General features: G+C 37.0%; 2 protein-coding genes across 3 annotated transcripts in view; one reads left to right on the top strand and one right to left on the bottom strand.

Moving 5' to 3' along the window:
• LOC140227555 (large ribosomal subunit protein eL6-like) overlaps positions 1-17,596 on the top strand; it is a 211,089-nt gene that overhangs the window by 174,844 nt on the left and 18,649 nt on the right. The gene's annotated exons all lie outside the window — the stretch shown is intronic.
• LOC140227554 (ester hydrolase C11orf54 homolog) lies at positions 877-17,501 on the bottom strand. The gene is made up of 8 exons (XM_072307965.1): positions 17,371-17,501; positions 14,696-14,794; positions 13,628-13,701; positions 12,438-12,539; positions 11,226-11,390; positions 10,118-10,270; positions 8,340-8,453; positions 877-6,300 (listed from the first exon to the last, which is right to left on the bottom strand). The coding sequence occupies exons 1-8, from the start codon at positions 17,441-17,443 to the stop codon at positions 6,127-6,129; spliced, it is 954 nt and encodes a 317-aa protein (XP_072164066.1). The 5' UTR covers positions 17,444-17,501; the 3' UTR covers positions 877-6,126.

The raw sequence follows: 17,596 nt of genomic DNA, 5'->3' as shown, positions 1-17,596 counted from the left end.
ACCCGATGCATAAATCTCAAAATATGTTAAGAATCAAACATCACAATAGATCAAATGCAAGATCTCAGTCAAACATAAATCTCGGTGCATAAAAGGGGATTCGGATCAAACACGAAGTTTTGTTTGACTGTGAAGATTTGCGTTGGACTTATTGGAATTGCGTTTAGGCAACAGGGCCATACCATGTTCTCTGTCGGTCTCTCTCTCTCCGTGTGTGTGTGTGTGTGTGTGTGTGTGTGTGTGTGTCTGTCTGTCTGTCTGTCTGTCTATATGTCTGTCCCTCTCTCTCTCTCTCTCTCTCTCCATTTCTCTCTGTTTCTCTTCTTAGTTTGAATACTATATAAGTAACGTGCCGGACCACCATGTCCATTCTTGCAAACAGCCTCTTTCTGGGCGGTCTTTCGTTATCGATAGGCCCTACAGCAGGTTGTACAGTGTCGGAACCAATGCAATGCATGCGTTGTATTTGAATATTTTCTTTGTTTTGGATTGCCTTGTAGGGACCCTACACTGGTGTAATACATGAAAACCTAGAGCGACTAAATATGTTCATCTTCAGCGCTTTATAAGTACACTGTAGCATATTCTCTCTAATAAAAACAATGACACTCTGGTTACCGACGAAAGTAAAATACCAGGAAAATTCTTGAATTAAGATTAATCTTTGGAGCGTATGTGTTTATCATCTGAACACTCATCTCTGCTCACAAAATACGCACACACACCGTCCACAAACATAAATGCATATGCACATGTATATATATGCGAACTCCTATTCCGCCACATTGCCACTCTGTGCCCAACTTTCACCAAAAAGGTCACATGTTTACAAAACAGCATTCAACGGACAAAAAACGTTACTTTTCATATGTCGATTATCAAAAAATCAGCTTTATCTCACGAAAGCACATTCTGTTACAGAATTGAGATGAAACATGTCATAAAAAGTTATGATTTCCGAAATCAACACATTCAATATTATATCTTAAAAGCACATAAGTGATCCATTTCCTTGGAGACAAACATTTACACGAATTCTCCAAATCGTAGTCATTGCACGGTTTGATAGTCAGGAGCTGGAATAAACGTAATTTTATAACTTTATCACATTCAGCGTTCAATTTGTATAAAAAAAAAATGTTCTTGTGTATAACATATATTTCCTTTTAGTTCTGGACTTCATAATTCCGAGACTAAAATCGCCTCACTGTCGGCAAAACATTTACAGCGAGATACACAAATTTTACTACATTTAGAACATGAAAGCAGGAATTAAATTACATGCAGTTTATGCAACCGCACAAAGTGTGCGAACATCTTGGTATTTCAAAGCAGTATTAGTGGAGCACACATTCTTGCAAACGAGGGAAATCAAAGTTCCTAGAATTGACGTCACATTATGTCAAGTATCCAGCGTATGATGTAGCGGGCGCATTATGTACAGGTATTCAAAGTGAGCATAAAATTCGTGCGGGGAAAAAGACAAATTTCATGGAAACTGAAGGCTTCAATTACTGCGGCCTAATGTCCCGATGCGTACAAAGTCTTGATCAAGACGTGCACATAAACCATGGAAACAAGTATTCATTACATGAACTCTTACCGTTATTTCACACAAGAAATCAAATTATTGAAACTAGATAACCATGTGAGCATTAACGCTTCTGATTCTGTGTTTTGCAAGCTAGCAAACTTAATGAATATCCCGTCTCAATACAGCAACAAGTGCAAAGTTTACGAAATGATTTGAATGACAAAGAATTGATTATATTTAAGTCAATACAGTAACCCATGAAGTCGTCCTTTAATTTCCCGTGCATAATTTAACATTACTGAGAACCATGAAAAAACCCTAAACAGCATAGAAATGAATCAGTTCAGTATTCAAGAACAAATTCGCAACCGCCATCCTCCATAACAATACAAGTATAAAGATATAATATAATCGCAAAACTGGTTAAACGTTATTTCTAAACATTTTAAAGTCCATAATCTACATCACAATAAAACTTTTGTAGTGATCCCTCACTTGTTACATAACGAGGAACGTACTTGTAGTCATGAATCTATATCCCATAATTATCTTATGATTTTTTTAAGCAGCTTTGATAGCAAATATCTCAAATTAACGCGGTGTTAACTCGTTTTGAGACAAAACCCTTCAAATGAAAAACATGTAAAGAGTAGACGGAATCTTAAGTACTTTGACGGTTTCCTTGTAATACTTTACTGTTAATTTACATTACATAATAATATACTGTTGAAATTCGCGTATACTCATATGATAATCTCAAAACAATCATTTTCCTTCGCAATTTTGTGAAAAATATTTCACTCTCTATACACAAGTGTAAATCCCGAGAAGACTCGCAAGACATTACGGTCGATACGGACTTCTCACTAACCCCTGTCTATCCACCCCGTCATTTATTATTATGTATTACAATGATAATGTGTCCATATTATGGACACATTTCAAGGTACAAGTATAGTGGCAGAAATCAGTTTTGTTTTGCTTTTTCAAGGGCTCTCGCGCTATTGTAAGCGCCGACAACTGCGAACAAAGCAAGCCAACATTTAATTACAAAGACTATCATGAAAATCAAACGAGATATTTCAAACATAAGGCAAGTGGACAATGACATTAAAGCATTTTTTTTTTCTTCAGGAACGATCGAGGAGAGCCGTCTAATCTACATTAGACCCTGCCATTCTCAAACCATGCAGCGTCTTTAGACAAAATTTGCATTGCATTCTGAATGTGGAATACTCGCTGTTGTTAAAAGAGGTCAGTATGCATTAATGATTTTCAAATCCTATGAAAATGAGGACTATGATTACGAAAAGAATTCATTACTCATCATAAAAAAGATCAAACAGAACAATAAGTAATGGGGTATATGATGCCCACCTAAGCTCCAAGACAAGAGTTGATCTAGCTTCCCATTTTGTCCCTTGTAACCTTTTCATACGACTATACGAACGATTACCAGTCTACAAACCTATAAAGGTATCTAAAACAAACATCTCATTTTTTTTTTTCATCACATGAGGAAAACCAATCTCAGAGTAACTGCGGTCTCAAAACCCTCGAAGGTATCAAAGTAATAAGTAATATTAAGTACTGAAGACTTACACACAAAGGTACCCAATGCAAAGGCACCTAGAAATTAAAGCTGGACGCACACGATTCTGCCTTTGCATACTCTCATGACCCTATAACTAAAATAACATAAACACATTGATGCTCTGGAGGCTCAGTCTAGATTAAAACCAAATATGCCCAACTTTGCCACTGAGCAGTTAAATGATGTCCAGATGGAAAAAAAAAAAAAAACCCAAAACAAACAAAAACATGGAAGCTCATAAAAACTCTGAAAATAATCTTGTGTCACTATCAAGCTATTGGTTAACACTTACATCAATCTCTATTCTTATTCTAATACTTGTGTATTTGGGATAAATTGAGTGAGATAAATCCGGTAAAAAATAAATTCACAACTTTTGTTTCACAATCACTTTTCTGACGTTTGTTTGTTGTTTGTTTTTTCAAAAACTTCATTTTCACACACAATAAGAAAAAATTCTGAAGCTCATAACATTCAAACGAAACACTGTTGAATAATACCTTTATAAAACAAAATGAAATTTGATGCTTTTAATGCCACTTTACCCCTTACACATACGGCACAGAAAGAAATCACATACGTCGAGTCATATGAATTCACTTTTGATTTGTGTAAAACTTATCTACGGACGCGGAAGGAGACGGGAAGGCGTGGCTGGTTAACTTTAGTCAGTATCATCGGCAACGTTCATGCACACAATGTCTAACGAGTATTTTCAGACAGTGGTGCTGAAAGAGTTAAATGCTGTAACTCTACAGCCCCGATTCGCAAGGCGTCAGGAGATGTATTGTACGGCAATAGCTCCCTGCAATTTACCGTTGTTGCAGGCTGACAGAAAATAATACATTCAAATAGATGCTTGAGGAAAGACATCTTATAACTACAGTGGCAATGTTATGCAAGATTCCTATCTCATTGTTGTGCGTGCGAGATGCCTGGCTTTGAAATTAAATACTTTTGAAAATCATGTATTGTTTTTGGTTTCCAAGGAAATGCACCACGGAAACTTGATCTGAAATTGACAGGAGCCATCCTGACGCGAATCTATCTACCTACAAAATTTTCTGCAAACTGTACAAAGTAATCATACCCTGAACATATTTTTGCCAAAATTCAATATCATTCTTTCTTTAAAAAAATCAATTGTTGTTATCATTTTTTTAACCTCTCTGCTTTAAGAACAATCCTGTGTGAATATCTTAAATGTATTACTTTCTATTCACCCTACTATCTGGTGAGTGGAACAACTACCTTGCTGTTTACACTCAATCAGTAGATTCGTGACATAACTCGTCAACTTGGTACCCACCAAGAAGAAAAGGGCCAAAATTATGCGGTGCATTGTGGGATGGTGATATCTATGAAAGTCAGTCATTCACATGTCTTGTCAGCTAGGCATTAACTCATCATAATAATGTTGACAGCCAAGCGAGAATTTGATAACCTCAGCATACTGACCTGACATGTACAGATTTGCGAGTGTGTGAAATTTTCAGTGGCCATGATCTTATTCGATCAATTTTAATCACTGGACAGTGAAGTTTGTCCTAATCAGTTTTAGGAAGTCTTTGATTTAAATACTGAGCAAGAAACAGAACAAATCAACTAAAATGCATATTCCATGTCCCTTCCAACTATGGAATGACAAACCACTTTTAATCTCCTCTTTGCAAAACAGTATCTCAAGATTACCAACATCTGGCAGAAAAAAAACGAAAAAAAATTGAAATTGCAAGCATCTGAGGGTTCACTTCCACACAGCCGACTAAACAATTGCGACACTGCATCAAAAGAAGGCATTAAATTCTTTGTTCCCGTGCTTGCTGCACAGAAGAAAAAAAAGAAGTGAATTCATTAACCCGTTGAGGACGAGTCCCGAGTATATTCGGGCAGGTGTCTATGGGAAATGCGTGTTGTAGCAAAATCAGTCCGTCCTCAACGGGTTAACAATTTAGTGAAGTGAGGCTTTTGTCAAATTTGAGATGCTAAATTGAAATCAGAAATTGTCATCTTGTAAACTATCATTCTGGAATAAGTGCCAAATCCTAACATACCCCTAGAAGAAAATCACATCTTATATCATTTGTTATTATCTTGATCAAGTGAGGAAATGGTAAATAGCTTGAAATATAATATTCATCACATCCAGTGCATAATATCAAGTACTGGTAAGGGTTTTCTCGCGATGCCTAGTGCACATGCATGTGGAAAATCTCCACGTCGTTGAAATAAAGGCGACAAAGTGACATAGAATGGAAGACAGAAATAACCGAATGCACTGATACACCTCACACATTATGACTTATCCAAATACAGATTCAACTGCTATGGTTAAGTAGACATATAAACAACAGAGATACATTATGCAAAGTATTAATACCACGTTCACCAAAGAAAGTCTACACCTCGAACAACACAATAATATTATTTTACAATCTAAGATAGTCCTGCACTTTCATGTAACATACATTAAGTATGCAATCAAACTTTTAAATGATTAATTGCAAGCATCGACAACAGGCGTTGCCATTTAGCTTGATCGCATAGATTTTCCAGACTCACTGCCGATATATTTTGCGTAACTCATCAATACAGAGTTTGGTAGAGTTTATCCCGCATATTTACATCATGTGATATCTATCACTGGAGACTTGGAAACCCAGAGGTTTGTCTGCTCTGATATCACAAAAGGTTGCAAACTTGCTCCGACAAAATCTGAGCTCATGAATTACACTTGCTGACAATGAGAAAATAATACTGCTCACACCTCCGTTTGAAACCTACTTACAATGTAGTTCCAGTGAAGCAAATCAATAATGACAATTACATCTGAAAACCAAAGAAAGTATCATATTTTCTTCCTTCACCGGATGGCATTGTGCCAAATCATGGCTCTGCTCTCTAAAATGGAAAGAATTCTTAAAACCAAAAGATTAAAATTAAAAACCCAGCTACAACAGAAATAAGAAACTGACTGCAACATCACCACAGGCCGGCGCTAGTCACGGCCCACCATGTGTGTGTGTTGTGGGGGGTCTATTCTGTACATCCACTCGGCAGGGATGAAGTAGCCGTGATACGAGGCTGTCTTGCCGTTCATGTCATAGTGGTAGTGGCCACCTTGGCCGTGCTGGCTGAAACAGTGCGTGTGATTTACTCTCAGGTCCAGTCCCTGGAAAAGAAAAAACAAAGGGCAAAAAGTCCCTGGTTGAGCAGAGAGTTATGGTCATGGAGCACTGGATGGCCTACTGCAACTCTCTAGGCACAAATCATATCAATGAGACCTTCCAATGAACGGAAGTCAAGTTTATTGCGGCTGACAGTTGTTGTGACTGATCATTATTTCCACTGACAATCAATGTCACTGACATATTAAAGTTCCTTCCAACTAATCAGCTTTGAACTCAATACTGTCCATGACAGCAACCATGACTGCGAGCATATCATATGGGTCACCATCATCCCCAACACCATCATCCTCACCATCATAATCGTCATTATCACCATCATCGTCATTATCACCATCATCATTACCATGATCATTATTTTCACAATCAATACCATCATTACCATCATCACCATCACGACAAATCAACATCAGAAGGCCAGAATGATAAGAATTCTGTCAAATTTGGTTGTACAGTATAAAAGAAATCTTTGGGATTTGAAATTCTTGCATGTATTTGACAATCAATTTGCTAGTGGTAACCAAACATGATTTCAATTGATAGAGGTGACGATGTCAACATCTGTCTCATTGAACAGTACACAAATCTTCGAAAAAAATTCCCCTTTTTTAAAATGAAATCAGAAGGAATAAAATGTATCCTATCAAATTATTGAAGCACTGTTATTATGCAGCAACTATGTCTATGTGTGGGAAAGACATTTCAGGTGCTGGCCCAATAAGCAAATACGCTTGCACTCGGAGAGTGCAGACCTCCGTCAAGCAACTCACTTCCACTTATTAAGTTATATGTATGCATACCAAAAATTGACCAATTTCCAAATATGATGGAGCCTTGTGTTTACCTCATCAGCTTCCAGTTGCGCAGCGCCTTGAGCAAAGCATGCGCTTTAGTGCGTATATGCAAACCTCAAATACGCGCAGCTTGAACTCCCAAGTTCATTGACCCTATTTGGCAAAAGAAAATAGAAATCCTTCAAAAATTCATAAAAATTCCCGGATTACTACCAGAATTTAATCACCTGTTCTTAGTGTCATCATAAACTTTTCCCGTGAATTTCATCCAAATTTGTTCACAACTTTTTGAGTTGTTTTGCAAACAGACAGACAAATAAACAAACGATGACAGTAACCTTCTTGGCGACGGTAATAATATCTTTGTGAACCAATGGGAGTATTGTTGAGTGTGGACATCGTTGCCTCTACCAATTCATGAGTACTTGGTAAAAACATGTGAAACTGAAATTCCATGAATTTCTCTGTTTACACATCCATGTCCAGTTTTGCTGAAGCTTCTTGAATTCTATTTCTTTCTGAGTTTGCTGTAGCCATGCTTTATATTGTGATATATTTTGTTATCTCTTGTAGTTCTTACACTATCCTGTGCAACAATGATTATTTTCTCGAGTGACAAAAAAAAAAAAGAGTTCAAAAGTTCAAAAGTTCAAAGTCAACTTGAACACTGTGGAATTGCACTTTCATGAGGCCTGTGATGAGAACAGTCTTTCTTTGTTTGTTCTTGACAGAAGCATATAAGGGAGTGCTACATGAAACATTATAAATATTACTTTTTCTGACAGATGCCCCTAATTTGTCTGACAACATATAAAAGAAGGGGGAAAAAAAACCCAAACAAAAAAATAACCATAATATTGCATGTGGAAAATTTTAATCACTGCCTTGTCTAATATTCCTAGGATGTGGTTTCACTTTGTATTACTTATCATTTAAGGAAACTTAAAACTTATTGTTTGGCTGCTTTCACCCAATCTTATCATTTCAACTTCAACATGGACTGATTCAAACAAATCTAATTCGGGTATAACTCACATCTAGTAATACACGTTTTCAACACTAATATGTGTGCTTACGAATGCTCTGATGCTTTTGGGATGTCTCACAGACAGACAGACAGATGGACGAACAGACGAACAGACAGACAGACAGACAGACAGACAGGCAGACAGACAGACAAACAGACAGGCAGACAGACAGACAGTGAGAGAGAAATAGCCATAACTCACCGGGTCATGAGACACAAACACACTGGCACACTCTAAAGGTCCTTTGAAGTCAAAGAACTGGAGCCATCTATTAACATCTTCTTCTGAGTTCAATGGTGTCTTGGAAAAGTCCGGCTGGCAAAGAAAAAAGCTCAAACTTAGTATCTGGTACTTAAAATGAGTTGTTTGACCAAACACACCACATTTGAAAGAGCATCAAATTTCAAATTGCAGTTTTACTAAAATGATATTAACGAAATGGTCATTGTAAAGTGATAAAGTATCACAGAACAAGCTGGAAGCACAAATAGGCTCACGAAATTGGAAAACAAACAAATAAATGCATTTATCTAGAGTAGAGCAAGTGTTTGTGCATCAAATTTGCATTCCAAATTATTCACAGACACAGTAATGACAGATGCTTCAAGTTGATGTCAAATTTTCTTTCAGATAGTAGTTGTCAAGAATACTAGAATTCAGGCCAATGATCATTCACTCTTGGTAAGAAGGAACATTAGGACTGTTACCCACAAACTGAAACATCATTGAACTTGTGTAGATTAGTCATTTAACCCTAACTTGTACCTGGGCTATTTAGCAAGCTTGAATTCCTGGGGGGGCATTATGGCCCCCCCTTCAGATCTCAGCAATTGATCGCGCGATCGCCACAAAATTTTGCATGAACATAAAGCCGGATGTAATCTACAAGACTGTTAAGTTAAATTTTCAAAAAATTAGCATTTTCTATTTTAAATTAATTAATCATGCAAATATATGCAAAAAAAACCCTCATACTCGTCTGTAATTGGCTTATAAAAGCTTATGGAATGCTGATTTTTGGTGTAGATATTCCTAGTAACATTCCGAACATTTGTACGTAAATAAAAATTCAGTATCAAAATTAATTTCTTATGTTTTTTATTGTTTTATCATTTTTTAATGTACTTCTTTGTTTTTTCGAACTTTTGTTTTTGTTGTTTTTCTCAGCAGAATTTGTCATACACATCTTTAGAAGCATAATTATACTAAAATAAATTTATTTCAGCCATTAAAATTAAAAATATGAATCCTTATATGAATTAATTGAAAAAACACAATTTGTATTGACTTTGTACACAAAATCACGTTTTTGAGCAATTTTGGGGTTGACGAAAATTTTTTGAAGGGGCGTGGCTTCGGAACGGTATGTCCGGGCATGACAAATTTGGTCTCAAAAGTTGCGCGAAACTTGAAAGTAAAAAGTCAGCGAGCGGCACTGTCAAAAAATTTTGCGCGGGGGAATGGTCGCGGAATTCGTCGAGGGGGGGCCATTATGCCCCCCCAGGTAAATTAGGGTTAATACTAATGTAAAATCCCTTTGGACAGGTATGGACAAAATTATCATTGTAATAGTAAGTACCTAGGAAATCTGCATCTCACAACATTTGACACGCAAAAAAAACCAAAAAAAAAACCCCAAAAAACATGCACTCCATATATCACAATAATTGAAATTGTTGAAATGAAGTTTTGAACTTTGTTGAATTGAATTCTTATGAAGAACTAATTTACCAGAAGTATGCACACACTGATTATGCTGTTGGAGAGAGAAGTGGAGATGCCCATAGAGCACTTCTAGGATGTAATAACAATAAACAGCTCTTGATCTTCAACATATTAACCATTTCTGTGCAAGGGACTTTGGCCAGTATGTACATCATGATGAGGTTTTCAGTGCCAAACAGCACTCAAAAGCAGAAGAAGTTACAGTCTCAACAGCCAAGAACATAGCATCAAGGATATTACCAACAACAGCTCACCATAATGTGAATCTTAGCCACGCCTTCCACCATGAGAAACACGCCCCCAAGGCCAATGAACTTCTCCTTGCCATAGTGCTTGTGCAGGGCTATGCGCATCGCCGTGACAAAATCATCCACGCCCCGTCTGATGGAAGCTTTCACCTCAAGTACCTGATGTCAAGGCATAAAAATTAGTCTTTTATATTTGATATGAAAGTAACATATAATCTATACAAATATATGGTCTACCTTCTGCTTATGAAACTTATAAAAACATAATGCTCCATCCTTTTATAATTTCTTTCTTATTGCTTTCTTTTCCCCCAGATAGTCCTCCAATGAATTTTTTCCCCAACATACTGCTTTAGATGCTCTCTTTTGCCTTTTAAATGTGCAACAGTTTGTCCTGTACTCTTTTCAATACAAAATGTAAATGGGAAAACCAAGTAAACATATTGTGTGTTCTTCGCTACAAAAAAGACAACAACAAATGAACAGAACATATAAAGAGAAAACAAAGCTTGGAATGCTGTGTCACCACTGTAGTAAATGGTCTGACTATGTCTGCATTCAGCAAACAGCCAGTAAACTAAGGGCACACTAAACTACATGTATCCCTGCAACGGTGTATTATGGCTCTTTGAGGGGTCTTGTTTCAGTGTAAAAGAGAAAATCTAAATTCTTGTTTCATTAATTCGGATTTCCCATCAACAGAACAAAACTTGCGATGAAAAAAGAAAAATAATTAAATCCGACAATGCGGAAGCTTTCCACTCATAAAGGAAAAGTCACAAATTCATAAGGCTAATAACATTATACAATTTACACAACATATCTAGAGTGTCAAATTTCTCCTGAATCTGGACTCTTCAACTTTTTCCTAACTGCAAAATTTGCAATTGCACAGTACGGTATTGAACAGAGATACATACGCATGCACTTCACATTCATGTTGGAATCAGTGTATTTTGGTGTTTTATAAAGTTCATAAATAGCACTTGACTCCCAAAATTTGCAAAAATAAAAACCTTGCAAAATATTTGGCATGTTACAGTATCATAATGATATCGACGGGAGTGTATGTGAGAACACACTTCCTTCGTCGTATGAAGAGAAATGGGCTCACTTTTCCTTGCTTGCCCTCGGAGACCAAGAAATTTCCCAGCAGGTTGAAGTCTCTGCTGGGACTCCTGCGGAGGCAGACGGAGCCGTCTTCTGGTGTGAGGAGAGCGATGTGGGTCTGGTTGTTTCCTTCGCTGTTCTCAGACTTGGTCTTGATATTGGTAATCATCTGAGGAATTGGATGATTCAGGAATCAGGAATCACGCAAAGAAAACAGGATGGGAACCGATAAAAAAAAAAAAAGATTACAAAAGCTCAGCACTTCATGATCAATGAAATCATTAATATAACCTGCTATGAGCAAAGTTACTACTCTAATTTCGATAGACCAACTGATTAACATATTCAAACTCTATGCATACTTTTATAACAAAGCTTGCTCTCGATAAGCAGAAAGCTGCCAATGGCTTGCCCAGCATTGCAACATGTTCAAATGCTTTAGGTATACAAAGGTGGGTGGAATAACTTGTCACCACATCCTATGAGGAACAAACAACATGAATAAGCCTATTGAATGTAATCAACAGATGGTATTTGATATGATATCTTTGAATATCAAGATTGAGCATACTCTAGTGATCACTTGAAAAAGTTTGATGACAATGAATGTACAAACTTTTTTTTTCCTAGACTGTAGACTACTTTTTGACTACTTCTTTCAATAACTAACAAGTCACATCAAAGACACAGCTGTAAGCTCTTGACCTGTTAAAAACTGAAAGAAAATCATCCAGAATTGACATGAAGTAATTGAAATGGTACACCTACATATGAAGAAAGCTCTCTGAATGTCAATGAACACCTATTAAAAAGTTTTCCAGGAAACTTCAATCATTTCAAGCACAGTGTCACAAAAGTCTAGTGGAAGAAATATGCTGAGGGTTGCTTCAAGAGAACGCAACTGGGAAAGTTTGGTATATACATGTATCGCAGTGGCGGATCCAGAGGGGGGCGCATTGTGCGCGAACCCCCTCTTTACTTTTTGTTTAAACAAAAGTAATAAAAAGAAAAATGGGGGAGGGGTGCTTGCGCCCCCTATTTAATTTTGTAAAGGCACGCCCTCTTTACAGAATTCCTGGATCTGCCCTTGTATGGTGCCTACATTCAGAATGTCACAAGACTTTGATTGTTGTATTTTTTGGTGTTATTATTGTTCTACGGAAATATCTTAGATCACAATCATATTTCCGAAACAGCTGCTGGGCGAAATGCCAACCTCTGAGTTAACGCCAATAGCATCACATGGGCCAGCCCCAGCACCGATGATGAAGCCTCCTGGTAGATCCACCTGCCTTGCAACTTCATCCAGATTATACTTCTGTTGAGAAAATGTTGGAAGAGGAGTAAGTCATAACATATCAGTGGCGGATTCCGAGGGGGCGTGTCGGACCCACGCCCCCTCTTTTTTTTTTTTGGTTAAAACAAAAGAAATTTAAAAAAAAATGGGGGGGGGGTGCGTGTGCCCCCCTTTAATTTTGTAAAGGTGCCTCCTCTTTACGGAATTCATGGATCAGCCCTGCATATGCATTAATATGATCTACACTACAGCGTGTCTTTAAAACATTATAAGTGAACGAATAACAATGAAAAAATAATATGAATTATCTTCATGAATTTGTCAATGAATGAATGAATTAAATAACTGTATGTTTGTTTCTCAGGAGTGACGAGAATTCCTCTATGTTCCAAAGAAATCTATGCCAGCAATGTGTATGAAAGAAATGTTCCTTTGCTGGTGGCAGAAAGACACTGAAGAAATTCTTAGCATCATCTGGAGATTTCACACACATCCTGAATACGTGAATTACAACCTACAGGTGTCAACGATCTTTAAAACATCTGTACAAACTGGCAACCATAGCAATCACTTCTAAACTTTGTGTATCTTCATATGGTAGTATCACTTCACTTCCCCTACCCTAACCCATTATAACATGGATATGAGAGCAAATACTAACCCTCTTGTAAAGGAAAAACCGCAGTGATGCATATACATGTACCTGGATGTTTCATTATCGAAACAAGGCAAGTAAGCTTACCTTGGAGCAACTCTCTCATATTAGACTGCCGTTAAGATTACCAAGTATAGTACACAGTCATGATACCACACCTTCATGATCATGTCATCTCAGTGACAAGTGTAAACTTAAGGAAAATTATGCAATGCATTCTTGGTATACCTCTACACTTTTTAAAATTCTTCCTGTTTGTCCTATCGAGTTCAGAGTGTACTACTACACATACTGTGATGAACATTAAGTGGGACATCAGCCCATCTTCAATCATTGTACCACACATTATGGCTTTCATTGTCGCACATATGCAGACACACACACACACACCCTCACATGCACACAAAGAAGATATAGTCATAAGTGTGGTATAAAGATAAAACAAAGTGCAAACCTTTTCTTTCTTCACAACGGGAACCAGATTGGGTACACCACCAACATCTGCCAATCGAGGGCTTCCACAGATTCCTGTTTCAAGAGAGATATGTTTTTTTTTTTAAAATTAATTCTATGCCTTAGAAGACTCTTAAATTTTGAAACTCTTTTGTCTACTTTCACTTACACGAAAAGCTTTATGGCAATGTCCCAAAATCAAGAAAAACACAAAGAAACACATTATTTCCAATGTTTCCAATACTTACACGTTGGTACAACCTCCCCTTCAAAAAACAATAACAACCTAAAATAAATAGCTTTTGGTAAGAAAAAAACAGACAATAAATCAAAAAGCAAACCCTCACATGAAATTCTAAGGTATAATTCTACATTATGCCATGGTTACTACATTCACCGGCCTACAATAATCCTTCACAGTCCTAACAAATTCAAAGCACCTCCAGCTGAGTGAGGCAGAAAATTATGCCAAGACCCTCCACTTTCGGTTTCACATCTATTTTAGTACGCTGCTTTTGACAGAATGCCAACAAAAGGAGTAGTCGTGAGTGGTAATTGCTATGAATCATGGCCTATTAGAAGTAATACATATACAGTATACTATATTAGACAATCTTTCGTTCTTAAAGCTAAATTTCCAAACCTGTCATGAATGACAGCTGAATCTGAATGACATAAAAATGAATTCTTCACTAAAAATGGTCAAAGTATGTTCTACACTGTGCTGTGTTTCAAATCACACACTGGTACAAACAAGAAGTGATCATTGCAACTGATTGACAAATTGCCCTGCATCGACCTAAATAAGCACTGAATTGATCAACTCGACGGAAGAATTTCATGAATTGGAAGAAGTGATCATTCTAGAATTCTCTGCACTAGCTTTCGCTAGGCAAATGTACGTACATGGTAACCCTCACTCTCTCCTGTGACTTTATTGGAATTTTAAAGGAATTTTGTTCTCTGGATACAGAATGCTATCGTGGTAATGTCCCGGTAACAGGGCTTTTGTCACTTTTGAAACGAACTTAGGGTTAAGACTCTTAAGTATAACTTGGTGTGTACTCGCCTGCTGCTGCCTGATGAAATGGTTCTTTGGTTAGGTCTGGGCAATCCACAACATTGACATCAGCATTTTCATAGCAGATCCGCAAACCTCGTTGAAGGACTAGAAGACAGAGGGAGAAATCATGGATGACATGAGAGCCAGAAAGCACTCGCATGAAATAATCATGCAGAGAATTCAACGAAATTTTTAACCTTCTTCCATTACCATATGAAGCATGATAATGTAATATTAGTTTACAAGTACACTAAATAGCAGTAAATACTGAAACATAAAACTAAAAATGCAAACTTCAGTGTTTAAATATTATGATTATGTAGAGACACTGTGCTGCCAAATATGGTATATTCATCTTTCTACAAGCCTAATAGACACAAGTCAAAAATAAAAACACTATGTAAAAATGTAAATTACTTTAAAAATCAAGGTTAAGAATTATGCCTGTCTACGTACACAATGACTCGTATAATTCATCTTGTGTACAATTACTAAAGTTTAAATAAAGTGATTCCAACAAATCAGAAAAAAATCCTACCTGTTAAAGTGACTGCATAGCATAGCATACAAAATGAACATACCTCTGATGTAGTCAAATGAAATGACACAAGATAGTATAATAATATGAACTGTTCAATAATTCATATATTTCAACTGTATTTTTTTTTCCTATAAAATGAAAATACAGGCTTACATTGAATAATATCAATCATTTTGTCATCAATGACAGTGACTTTCATCTTATGGAGTTACAATGTATACTAATACTACAATGTAGTTATCTAATTCAGTTTATGTACAAAATATTGGGCACCATTGCTTGTATTTTACTTTAATATTCCAGACAGGGATAGGCTAGTGTTCTATTCAGTTTTCAAGCACAAATAATCACATATGAACCACACACATGTGTATACCGGAGGACATTTCTGCTCATAAACATTTCCTATTACACCACTCCTAAGTTCAGGCCTATCTTTAATAAGTAAAGACTCCCAGCATTTGAAGTACAATTACTTAGTAGAGCGAGGTCTACTTTAGAGTGGGAATGCTCAGTTTCTCTAGTTGGGTGTGAGTGTACCAGGTACTCTAGTAGACTACTAATACAAAACTTTGCATTCACACCAAAGGCCTAGTACCCAATAGACCATTTTTTTATTTAATGAACCTTTTACAGACCTCCCAAAATGCAGCAAAACATTAAATATGAACCTCAGGGGACTTGTTTAGGCCACTGCATAATGCACAAAACTCAACTACTCAGTAGTTCTGTGTGTCAGCCACACTTAAGCCGTTTTGTTGCAGTCTTCTGTATCTTTTATCTATAAACACAAATCTAAAAGTATAAGAGCTGATGTAATAACATATAGAGTGCGTGGCAAGAATGTATATAGAAATGTTTGTAAGTTTTGATGAACTTTCTTCACAAAATATACATGATGGACACACATGCAGTGCATGGGTCTGCAAAGGTAGCCTAGTAATGTATTGGAATTTACGGTGAGCCCCGAAAAAATTCAATTTAAAATCTAACGGTCAATAAAAATGTACTAAATGTTTACCTTCCACTTTCAATACTTTATGGGAGTTTCTAAAATGATACTCTCTTCAACATACCACTGTATCTATACAACTCTTCATTTAAGGCATGCAAATGGGATTCCCTACCTTTAAGGGCAACTTTTGTGAACAAAGCATGCATAAAATCTGTACCGTATACAACATAACATTAACAAACTATTATCATGGCAACAGAAACCAAGAGCAAAGTCTACTAAAGCTAATTCATATGTACCCTTGTAACTATACACTGCCCTGTCGTGATGTCGCTGTACACAAGTGTCACTGGTACTGAGTGGTACAATTTATGTACAACTGTGTAGGTAGGATAGCGGTAGTGGGGTATGACAATAATAGAATACATCATTTCCATTAACTACTAGCCCGACCAGATGCCGTACCATGATCAAGATAGTGGATATAGTGAATCACATAAGGCCTGAGTAACAAAGAGAACCGCTAAACCTATCTATGGACCATGGTGTTACTAATAAATTCAAAATCATTTCATTGCTCAAGAATCAATAGGGCGATATTTTGGATCATACAAATGTATGTCTGGTAATTGAGTGGGAGTTATGGTACAGCCCTGTCGCGACACTTAAGTTGTATACAGCGACAGGGCTGTGTATAATTTACACTGACATTGATGATGCATGATGATAGTGATACATTTACTGATTTGAGACACAATCAATCAATGTCAATACTAGACCTACATTACTAAATAACATAGTACCGACCGTACAGTAGGTTAAACTGGTTTGGACAATCGATCGATCAGTTCTCAATGTGAACGGCTTTAAAGATCAAGTTTTTAATGCGCAGGGCACATTCTTCTTGGTCATCCCACGTATCTCCACATTATATCCTGCAATCGTTAATCTGTTCTGATGACACACCCCTTCTTCCCTACTTATACTTCAGTAGCCCATAACACTGTAACGTTACATGTAGAATCTAGTGCAAAGACTATCGTAGAAAGAGATATAAAAAAAAGCAATACAACTACAGTATGCAATTTTGAACGTGTGGGACTAAGGACATGTGTAGTGCACGAAATTCCAACGCAATTAATGACAAAAATAATAATCAAAGTTTGTCTGAGCTCCATACGATACCTTCTGCCAGTTCCTCCATGCTAGGGACAAACATCGCTGTCCGATTGATAGTTAAATCACCGTTTCCAGCCATATCTACGAGGAAAAAAGAAATTACCGTCACTGGTTTCAGCAGCTCGGTACGATTGCTTGCAGACTGCTGCTAGCTAGGTGGTGCGGCGGCAGCAGCAGGTCGAGGTGCAGTGAAGTGAGCGCGCGTCGTCGATCGCCGATGCGATTGCAATGA

This window comes from Diadema setosum, chromosome 4, assembly GCF_964275005.1.
Source record: "Diadema setosum chromosome 4, eeDiaSeto1, whole genome shotgun sequence".
Taxonomy (NCBI): Eukaryota; Metazoa; Echinodermata; class Echinoidea; order Diadematoida; family Diadematidae; genus Diadema; species Diadema setosum.
This window is presented reverse-complemented; position numbering and strand designations above follow the sequence as displayed.